This window comes from the organism of the source record quoted next, unplaced genomic scaffold (genome assembly GCF_019419815.1).
Source record: "Pyrus x bretschneideri cultivar Hongxiangsu unplaced genomic scaffold, Pyrus_bretschneideri_v1 Contig17, whole genome shotgun sequence".
Classification (NCBI taxonomy): domain Eukaryota; kingdom Viridiplantae; phylum Streptophyta; class Magnoliopsida; order Rosales; family Rosaceae; genus Pyrus; species Pyrus x bretschneideri.
In genome coordinates, this window is record NW_025999468.1 from 730,709 (window position 1) to 742,207 (window position 11,499).

An 11,499-nucleotide genomic window follows, 5' to 3' on the forward strand; every position below is an offset into this window, starting at 1 on the left:
CTCTGAAACTCTCTCTCTCTCTCTCTGGGCTCTGAAACGCATTGTTTTCAAGAGAGAGAATATATTGGGGGCGGTTATTAAAACGGTTACGTTGTGGTTTAATCGCCAATCACTGCGCGGGTCTAGGGTTAGTTCTCTCTCCCCTCTCTGAATTTTTCGTATCGCTTTGGTGGAATAATTTGGGGCCTTTGCAAATCCTAGGTCTTTTGGGAGTTCCATAGAAACAGAGAAGATGTATAAATATGACATATAATATGTGCTAGGGTTTCTATTTCAGCGCATTTACTCGGCGTTCAGTCCCAAATTTTAGGGTTTCTTTTTATCGTCTCTGTGAGATTGAAGAGTTGGATGGGTGTGAATTTTCTTGTGAGAATCGTGGGTTGTTGTTATTCATTGTTGCCATAGTGAACAAATCCATACCCAATTGCTTCTATCTTTATTGGGCTTGAAGATGAGGGTCTGCTGAGATTGCAATTCCTTTCTGCAAATCCATCTTTCAATTGGAGATGGAGGCGTAGACAGTTTTTTCCCCTTTATCTTCTTTGCGTTCAGTGGTGTTCGATTCCATCGTGTTGCAATTCGGGACATGCACCTTGTTCTTGGCATTGCCCTTGTTTTTGTGCTCTGGGTACACGCCTGGGTTAGAATCTTTTTCTTTTCCTAGGTCCCATAGTGTTGGTAGATTGTCGAATATACCCATTCAGTCCGTAGGATCGTAGCAATATCAGAGACTTTTTACTTGATTAACTGGCAGTGGCTGGAAAGCAGGATTGCTTATTTAGGGGAAAGGAAACTTGGACCTTGGCTCTTCTATATTGAAGAGTACCTTCTGGGTACCCAACTTGTGGATATTTTCATCTTTCATAAGTTTGACGGAGGCAATTTTAGTTGTGATAGATTGGGATAAAGCAATTGGCACTTATTGTTTCGAGGAGTACAATCTGAGTTGTGGTAGTCACTTGCTTATCGTGGTTGATTGTGAAGCAAGATTGGCTGTTGAAGTGGAAGAGAGAAATAGTTTTGTTCAAACTCGGTATATCTTTGTCGAAATATAATAAGTTTGGGGTAAGGGCAAGAGGTGGTGGAGAAGGTGAGAAGTGTTTCTGTTGTTATAGCTGATCATGTTCACTGCTCCTTATGGAAAGAAGTGAACCCACCTTAGTTCCAGAATGGTTGAGAGGTACAGGAAGTGTTACTGGGGGTGGCAGTTCAGCCCACCATTTTGCATCATCTTCTTCTCACTCAGGTACTTTTTCGCTATCCAAGTTGTATGGTCTCAATGTCTTTCTTTTGATTTTTCATACACATGCATGCACACACATACATATTGCAGAGGCTTCTATTACAATGGAACTTTCGGGTACATCATTTGACTTGGATTATGTTTGTAACTCTTATACAGAGGTTTCTTCTTTGGCTAATCATCTGAGAAATAGAACCTCAAAGAGCATAAGTGATTTTGATACACCGCGCTCTGCTTTCCTGGACCGTTCTTCCTCTTCCAATTCCCGGAGGAGTTCTAGTAATGGTTCCGCAAAGCATGCTTACAGTAGTTTTAACAGAAGCCACCGTGATAAGGACCGTGAGAAGGAAAAAGACAGATTAAATTTTGGAGACCATTGGGACCATGACTCTTCTGACCCTCTGGGAAACATTTTCACCAGTAGGGTTGAGAAGGATACTTTGCGACGTTCTCAGTCTATGGTGTCCAGGAAGCAGAGTGAGCCTTCGCCCCGAAGAGCTGCTATTGACTCAAAAAGTTCTAGTAACAGCAATCATCAAAATGGCAATGGTTTGCTTTCTGGGGTTGGAGTTGGTAGTCAGAAGGTTGTGTTTGATAAGGATTTCCCCTCACTTGGAACTGAAGAAAGGCCAGCTGCAACTGATATTGGAAGAGTTCCATCCCCTGGATTTAGCACAGTTGTTCAAAGCTTGCCTGTTGGTAGTTCAGCTTTAATTGGTGGGGAGGGGTGGACCTCAGCTCTGGCAGAGGTCCCTTCAACTATCATTGCGAGCAGTAACTCAGGGTCCTTTCCTGTTCAACCAACTGTTGCTACTACTTCAAGTTCTGGGGCATCAACTGCAATGTCTGGTCTTAACATGGCTGAAGCATTAGCACAAGCTCCAGCAAAAGCTCGCACTGCTCCTCAGGTAGCTGCAGTTTGATTTGTCTCGTGCCATTTTAATAATATGTGTCAGTGGCTGATCTAATGAGACATTTTCTTTTGTAGTTGTCTATCAAGACACAGAGGCTTGAAGAATTGGCAATCAAGCAATCAAGGCAATTAATTCCAGTGACACCTTCAATGCCCAAAGCTTCTGTAAGTAAATTCCACTGATGTTCGCTTCAGCTTGTTTTGATGGATATTAAGCTTTGGAATTCTAATTTGGCAGACAGTTCTTAGAATAATATTTTGTTGGTCATTTGTATTGTTCAAGATGGTTTTCTTGTTTTAGTACTTATATTGTTTACCTTGATGCTTCTCAATATATATATATAAATTTTTTTTTTTTTTTTTTTTTTTTTTTTTTGCACTTTTTACCTTACCATCGAGCATTGAGGAATTCCATTGAAAACTCAAATTGTGATGTGAGATTGAAAGCTTACCTGGTGACTTTTCCCCATGTACCTTTTCTTTGATGCTTAGCTTCAGTTCTCCAATCTGAGTGGGCCAACAATCCATATCTCAGCGTGCGTTAGTATTCAATTTCTTGAATGTTTAATTCTTTTAGACTTTTCATCCCCCTTATATCAATATGTTAGGTTAATGGTTGGGACTAAAATTACCATTGTTGACATTGAACTTCACAATCTCACTTATAGCGCAGACTGTAGAGGCATATGGAAGAGGTTAAAACTGAGTTTTGTAGGATTGATGCTCTATTTTAGATACATAACTGTTATTAGATGGACCTTTCAAGTTGCAACTTATAAATGTTTAGAGGTGTATGTCTGATAGCAATTCTGAATACATGTTTACTTGAGTTTCTATTCTTAGTCTGAACTGAAGTGATGGGGCTTTAATTTTAGGTTCATTGACAGTTGCTAGTTGAGTAGTTTAATTTGAATCTAAAACTATGCAAGTAAGTTGATGTTCTGCTTTGTTTGGTTTGGCTCCATTTCCAGAGACGTGAACAATTTATTTTATATAACTTAGATACCGTCGGTTTGGAGTACTTCAATTCTTTCTTCTGATGCTCATGTGCCCTCCCTCTGTTACTCCCTGGGACTTTTGTTTTCCTCTCTGCCTCTCTTGTCATTGGTCCATGCATGATGGGGATTTTAGGAGTAGGTGGGCATGATAGTTTGTTGCGAAACTAGTTTACAGGCTGTCTTCTGACTACTACTCTTGGAGGTTTCCTCCTTTTTTTTTCATGTTATTTTAGGTACTGAATAAAATATGACATACTTTTGTGATTTACCTTGTAAGAGACATTGATTATGTGTCAAAACAATGCAACCTTAAATTTCTGTGGTACTGTGCGCACACAATAAATGTATTTTTAAACATGTCCATATAAATTTACCAGTTTTTAGAAGCCTTTACTCTTTTGAGTTCTGGTAACAACTATCTTTTTTCTTTTCAGGTTCTCAATTCTTCTGACAAATCAAAGCCCAAAACAGCAGCCAGAACTGGGGAAACAAATGCGCCAGTTAAAGTTGGACAACAGCAGCCCTCTCAATTGCACAATCAATCTCTTCGTGGTAGTTCTGTCAAGTCTGATGCTCCAAAGACTTCTAAGTTCCTTGTTCTCACCAAAGGATGGGAAAATGGAGTCTCCTCTTCACCAAAGGATGTCACTAGCCCAACAAGTAATGCCAGCAGTAAAGCAGCAAATAGCCCACTTGCTGTTGCTCCCCCAGTTGCATCCACTCCCTTAAGGAGCCCCAACAACCAGAAGCTTTCATCTGTGGAGCGCAAGGTAGCTGCCTTGGATCTGAAATCTGGATCTACGTTGGAAAAGAGACCTTCTTTGTCTCAAGTCCAGAGCCGGAATGATTTTTTCAAACGCTTGAAGAATAAAACCTTGATGAACAGTTCAATTACTCTCCCAGATCCAGGCCCAAACATTTCATCTCCTACTAAGGAGAAATCTGGAGAAATACATAGGGAAGTATTCAGTGATCCTGCGAGCCCTCACACCATTGAAAATGGTGCTCTGGTGACTGGCAATGGTGATAGCTCTGAAGGTGTTCAGAAGTTTTCCGATACTGCCCTCAGTGCGGCTGTTTATCCGGATGAGGAAGAGGCTCGTTTTCTTCGATCCCTTGGTTGGGAGGAAAACTCTGGGGATGATGGTGGCCTTACAGAAGAAGAGATAAATGCATTTTATGACCAGGTAAAGAACTCTTGTTTGGCTTCAATGATTGCTCCAAAGATGGGACCTTCCGAGCTTAAGCTGAATTGACATATTTGAGTTTATATATTTTGTTGTTTAGTAAACTAAATAGGTGCAGTGTTTGGTATTTTGTTATCCTTTGATGTCTTAACAATTTGTTAATGCAATTCATTAACTATTTGCTCGTGCTTGTTCTTTTGTAGTACATGAAATCACGACCATCTCTAAAATGCCGAGGCATGCAGCCAAAGCTTGCTGTGGCATCTGAATCTCCTGCGACTAATTTGGGTGGGGCTCGGTCTGAATTGAGCTCAACTGACTCTGGGTCTGAAGCTTGATTTACATTTTCCCTTACACATAGATCCAAGAATTTTCAATTTTTTGATGGCAGATGGTTAGTCTCTTTTCTCTTTTGTTTTGCGAAAAAAGAAAGAAAAGAAAGAAAACTGATGAGTTTGGGTATGAAAGAAAGAGAATGGGTTTCGGTTCGAACTCTGGATCCTGCAAATAGTGCAATAAGTGTTACAGGTGCCCCAATCCTGTCTGCCTAAAATGTTTCTTTTTCGTTCGTTTAGGTTTTAAGTTTCATGGGGGGAGATAGGTTAGGGGCTATTTTCTCTGCAGTGGAAGAAGAATGAGGAATTGATATTTCGGTGTATTTGGGTCCTTTTCTTCATTTTTTTTTCCTTCCAGGAGGGTTTTCATTCTACAAGAAAAAGCTTACGATGTTTTTTGGTCAAATTTTACGGAAAAGGATAAATTAAAAAGGGGTTTATTTTTACTTCTAGTTTTTCCTGGTATGAATGTTTTTGCAGTCGTTCGTTAATATTTTCTTGTTTAAGTTCTTGTTATTGTTCGATGGCATTATTTATTTTCTTAAGTTCTTGTTATTGTTCGATGGATCTAACAACGCTGATGACGATGAACAAATAAGACCAGAAAATATCGAGTTGTAACCTTCAGGAGTGTGTCATGATCTCCAGAGCAGCGTTTGGGTGTGTTACTGTTTGCAGATGCTGAAGTAGATAAAAGGTACTTTCAGCGCTTTTTGGAGAATTGCTTTCAACAAAAGTAGAAGAATAGATAGTGTCCATGGTTGGTAATAAGTTAATAACAACCTATACAACTGAATTTGCTAAACATGGAAATGATTCTTATGTGTATTGTATTCTTTCCCAAATTGGCAAATGCTCAATTCCCAAAGCCACTGCATCATGTCACTTTTGCCTCAAAATCGTTGTATACAACGAACTATTGTCTTTCACAGCAGTTCAAGCGAGCGTAATGTTTATATATAAGAATTGTCCAACGTGAGTTTAATTTATATGAAACTATTTGTTACAACGGTGTAAGTTTTATACGTTAAATATGGGATTCGTCTTTTTCTTTCCATTTCTCTCTTTCTTGCTATTTATTGTATAGGTTTTTCACTTAGTGAGGTTAATATATTGAACTCAAGAATAAGAATTACTCTCAGATTTTTCAGCTCCCATTAGAAGTTTGATTTGTATATTATTGATACGACACTCAATTTTTCGGCGCACTGTGGGGGCCTATGGGGTAGAACAAATTGATATTGAATTTGTCATTCATGAGATTTGAATCTAAAACTTCTTATTTACAAAAAGAATGTCATTAGGTCATAGTATTAAGTAACCCTGATAAATGTTGTATCAGAAAAAGAAAAGGGTAAATAACAAAAAACTACCTCAACTATTGTTGTCATGAACTTTCATACCTTATCTTTTAAAATTGACAATGTCATATCTCATCTTACGAATTCAGTGCAATGTTAGACCTCTGTCAGTTTTTCTATTAATTTCTCAGTTAATTGCTGATATGGTTAGAGATATGACTCATTTTTTATTAAAAAATTAATTAAAAATTAAAAATTAAAAAACTAAAAAAATTAACAAATGGCCTAAGGGATCTGGCCTTCCCTTTCCTCCACCCACACCAACCTTTTTTCTTCTTCTCTTTGACAGCCACCAAACCCTTCCCCGTCCCCCCAACCTTCCTCTGTCACCCTCTTTCTCTCTTCTCTCTCTCTCTCTTCTCTTTGGGATGTAGTCTCCCTCCTCCGTCCCTCTCCCCACTCGCACTCGTCATTCCCTCACCACGACCTCCCAACCCGACCCATCCCTCCCTTGGTCCCTCCATACCCAACCTTCCTTCACCACCCCACCGCCACCTCTCTTCCTCAATCTTCACCACCACACTGAAGAAACCAAAAAAATCAAGCCCACACCCAGGTCCCACACCCAAAAAAAAAAAAAAAAAAAAAAAAACCAAACCCACACCCAAATCCCTTTCCACTCCCACACACCCATCACCCTCCTACACAAACCCAGATCCCCTTCCTCTCCTACACACCCAAACCATCAATTCCCAGAATCAAGTTTCAAAAAATAGGCGAGGTTCGAGAAGGTGCACCAAAAACTTAGGTCCCCTTCTATCCTCTCTCATTTCTCTCTTTCTCTATCTCTCCCCAAAACGCAGACTTACAAGCCATGGAATGCACAAATTCTCTCTTCCCTCACCTCATCACCTTTCTCTCTCTTCACCTCCTCCTCCTCCTCCTCCTCCTTTTCTTTTCCATTGCCACCGCCAAGCTCACGAACCCTCTCGGGCTCGCCAGGTCTAGCTTCCCATCCGTGCACGCGACGCAATTGATCAAAGCCTTCAATCTCTTCCCGAGGAAGACATCAACATCATCGATGACCCCGATTCCTTGACATGAACAGGGACCAGCTCAAGGTTGGGTGGGAGAGAAAGGGATCTAGGTTTTTGGGGAGGGGGGACACGGGTTGAGGGGTTTTTTTTGGTTTTTTGTTTTTTTTTTTATAATTTTTTAATAATTAATTCATTTTTTTAATATTAAATATTTTTTTAATAAAAAATGGGTCCCGTCTCTAGCCACGTCAGCACTTAACTGAGAAATTAACAAAAAAAACTAACGGAGGTCTGACATTGGCACAAATTCGTAAGATGACGTATGACATTGTTAATTTTAAAAGATAGGGTATGAAAGTGTCGTGACACCAATAGTTGAGGTAGTTTTTTGTAATTTACCCAAAAGAAAACTTATGTCACTTAACTACAGTCTGTTGGTATAAATGTTACGATAGCTAACAATTTGTCCTTGGATGTTGGTTATATACGTTACCTCACACATGACGCATTAATAAAAATGTACGAAGGTGTAGTCTCTTTAAGATTAACTATGTACAATTTGTACCATTGCATTTATGGTATGTAATAGTTTGGTCTGTCTTTTAAATGGACACTTTACTACCCTAAAGCTATGAATTGTGAAAATGGCCCTCCCGTAGTTAACCACTCTTTTACGTGGAACTTTGATGGACACACTTATTGCCTACATGAATGACATATTCATGTCATATAGGTTATTACTTAATCCTATCTATATCTTGAAGGTATGTTTTTACTTCTTATTTGTCATGGATATAACACCTGTTAATTTATTTGTTATCAATATTGACTTCATGAAAGCAAAACTTGTGACAACTAAGAATGGTATGTCTGTGAACACGAAAAATTCCGAAATTTCGATGTCTACAATGTCAAAATAGTAAAAGTTAACTTGATGGTTAGAGTGATGGATACAAAGTGTAAATAGCCCTTAAAGTGTATTATGTAGTGTTGGAACCAAATTCGCATATTGTGGTGAAGAGTGGAGATGCACAAATCTGTTTAGCTGCAAAACAGTAAATTATCATAAGTAGCCAAAGAATAAGGGGGTACAAGTTAGTGAGCAATATTATGAGACTCGAGCAGTAGGCAAGAGAATAAGTGTGCGATAGTTACTAGAGATGAACCTTAGAATGGTGTATTTATACCAGTCAAGGTAGAGACCTTTTAGGGTAGAGAATTCGAATTAAACTAGGAGAATCTCATAGGATATCTAGGAAGTAGATATTGCATCCTCTTATGTATGTAATGACTTGTGGTGTACACCAATCTTGAGATTGTAAGAACTCCAAGATTATAGGAAACCTGTTGATTCTTTGCTGGATTAGGTTTCCGTATCTTGCAAGATAAGCTTGACCAATCTCAGCGCAATTGTCGGACTTTGCCCACTACTTTGAAATAGGGTGATGGTGGCATCGCTGCTCCGTTTATTCAGCTGTGAAGCTGTTGAGTTCATGACCGGATTTCTTAGGCATTCACATTCTGATTTGCCTTATTTTGGCCCTAGCAATTTATGGTCCCGTAATTGCCCCTAACTATTTATCAGAAAAATAAATAGTTCCCCTTGAGGATAAGTAGTTATCCAAAGACCATGCCTTTCTGAGTAATTCAAAATACGTACAGTTTTAATTCTTCTTACACATGCAATCTTGGCTTTGTACGATCTAAGTAATTCAAAATACGGACAATTTTAATTCTTCTTACGCGTGCAATCTTGGCTTGGTAATCACGAACTTTTGACGTTCCAGATTTAGACATGCAACCTTGGAAATCGTGCACATTTAACGAGAGACAATTATTTGCGTCACTGAGTGGCCTTCGACTTTCGGACAAGCGAATCTTTAGGTGAGACTTCTTGAATTCAACTATGAGATTTCCCAACACCTCCTCTTTAAATACATCAAACTTAGCTTTACTTTTCCAAGTCCTTCCTTCTGAGTTTCAACCTTCAACATGGATTCTCCTTGTTTCTTTTATGTCTTAGCTTTCAAACCTAATCTCCACGTTAAGCCTTCGATGATTAGGATATGTAACCAAAAGGTTTGCCACATCCTTGTTCACTCTTGTCTACAAAGATAAAGTGAAATAAGGACGAGCCATAACCTTTCAATAGTTAACCTTGCTTCCCTTAATGTGTTTCATCGCCTCCATACTTTGCTCCATAAAAAAAAAAAAAAACGACATCTTTTTCACACATACGTTCAACTTGAGGAGAGCATGAAGATTCCTAAGAGGGTTCTTCTTCATTGGAGTCCTCTCAATGTTCTCTTGAAGCATCATTCTTCTTAATCGGCCCGATGACCCTCATTAGAGATGATGACCTTGGCTAAGTTAGCCTTTTTAGTATCCTTAGGAATTTTTTGCTCTAGAGTGAGGGCATATCTCCCCCAACGAATTGTACTCATTTTGCCATATTCATGGGACTTCGGTAATAAACATGTAACTTTATTCAAGTCGTTCGTCATGTTAGATAAAGTGTTTGAAACTTTTCATCTTTTGATTCCCAATCAAAGAATAATACTTTAATTCGATAAATCTTTTATAAGTAATCTAACTTTGGAGCAATGAGTAACGAAGTGAAACACGAGCAAGTTTATAGGTCTGGGATAGAGCTGGAAACCTCTAGGTAATGTTGATTCGGAAAACATCATCTCCTAATCTTGGTGTTTGTATAGATTCTCACTACGAGAATAAGAATACCACCTTACTCAGACATCGAGTCTAAGCACATGAGGAATCTTTTACTCTACACTTGCCATAATGTGTTGGTTGAATTAAAGATGAAAAGGTGAAAAAGTTTTTCTGGAATGTCATCTAGCACTTCGACTTTGATGTATCCCCTTCTGTTCAAGTATAATGTTGCTCGTTTGTTCATTCACCTTGCCCCATTTCGAGTATGAGGATTTTAACGGTAGCAGCGTGTCACTAATAAGGGGTTTTCTTCCTAGTTCGAATTGCATGTTTGTCCCTAGTGAATCTTAGATGAACGTTTGTTAGGGACTTGGTTGCTTGTATATGGGTTGGAAACACCACGAGAAAACGAATTTAAACTTAGTGGCCCATAATTATTCAACAAAACCCTCACCAGGGGCATTTTAGTCATTTTACACTTTTCAAGAATAAAATACATTTATTTAAGGTACGGGTCATAGCGTTCTCATAACGTAAAGAGCCACCTTATAAACCTTTTTTTTTTTTTTCCACTTTATAGCCAAATTATGAAGCTTTGCATAAACGGTGTGGACCTCACATTGATGCCTATAATAAAACTTGGAAAAACTCAAGTCTGGCCATGACACGAGCTCCTTGGAATGTAATTATATGGCATGGATTTCCTTTAATGGAATCGGAATAAGATACTGACCTCAACTTCAACAGTTTTTAACGCTTTCTTGACAAACTGGGTTTTACTAGTGGACCTTGGAGTTAACATGGTTGATCTCTTATGTGAATCATTTTTGGAATTCTCAGGGTTCTTCCCCTTAGATTTACCCCGTAAGGATTAGTTCAACAACTTTGATAAAAAAATCTCAGGACTGCTATGGGAAGATGCCGAAGGTAGTGGTGTAAAGAGAACGTGGTGGTAGGAGACTTGAGAGAGAGAGAGGAGGTGGTGGTGCTGCTGAGAAGAAGGGTGACCAGTAGGGTGTGGGTTAGGTGATGGTGGCTTGACATGTAAGGATGGGTAGGTAAAGGGTGAGAATCAAATGAAATCTTCAAGGGAAGGGGAGATTGTTTATAGCTTTTGACATATATATTTTGTATGCTATAATCCACTAAAATTCACCAAAATCCCCAACTTAATGAAATCCCATCAAATCTTTAACTTTCTGACTATACATGGATTTGCATGCACAAAAAAAAATCCATTAAAATATTAATTGACTACACATGGATTTGCATGAACTTTAAAAATGTCTTTTGAAATCGTAATTGACTGCTCCAAGATTTTAAAGTCTTTTAAAATCATTTAAAATCTTAATTTGACTACATCATCTTAAAATCTTTCAAAATCTCAGTTGAATACAAGCCCCTTTAAATAGTATGAATTTATGAATTTTACTTTCATGCCACTGGCAAAAGCAAATAATTGTTATAGATTTTTTTGGTTTTCTTACTTAAGTTACTTTTTTTTTGAAAAATGAAAGACATTAGAAAGAAGATCAAACTACCCGTACAATTCAAATGGTTTTCTTTTTGTCAATTTTTTTTTTCACCGTACAATTCAAATGGTATAACTTAAACATCATGGTAAAAAGAAACTACAAAAACAAATACAAGATTGATAGTAGCCAAAGTATCTCCAACAATTTGTTAAACTTTTACTAGTTTAACGGATGAACAATGTCGAAAAACTACTTTAGCTAATTTTTTTAATTTTTCATCTCCTATTACACACTCTATTTTAATAATCTTTAAACATATTATTATCTTCAAAAAGAAAAA

The 11,499-nt window shown here is 38.2% G+C and overlaps 1 protein-coding gene across 1 annotated transcript; it reads left to right on the forward strand.

Moving 5' to 3' along the window:
* The first annotated feature begins 656 nt into the window (after positions 1–656).
* Positions 657–5,122, forward strand: LOC103956987. The gene is made up of 5 exons (XM_048581278.1): positions 657–1,246; positions 1,403–2,151; positions 2,232–2,321; positions 3,589–4,341; positions 4,545–5,122. The coding sequence occupies exons 1-5, from the start codon at positions 1,138–1,140 to the stop codon at positions 4,677–4,679; spliced, it is 1,836 nt and encodes a 611-aa protein (XP_048437235.1). The 5' UTR covers positions 657–1,137; the 3' UTR covers positions 4,680–5,122.
* Positions 5,123–11,499: the final 6,377 nt, after the last annotated feature.

Bases quoted from the DNA above. Each gene is read 5' to 3' on its own strand.
- LOC103956987 (XM_048581278.1), top strand. From the start codon at position 1,138: ATGGAAAGAAGTGAACCCACCTTAGTTCCAGAATGGTTGAGAGGTACA. The intron at 2,322-3,588 runs GTAAGTAAATTC...TTTTCTTTTCAG, and splicing joins CTTCAATGCCCAAAGCTTCT to GTTCTCAATTCTTCTGACAA. The intron at 4,342-4,544 runs GTAAAGAACTCT...GTTCTTTTGTAG, and splicing joins TAAATGCATTTTATGACCAG to TACATGAAATCACGACCATC.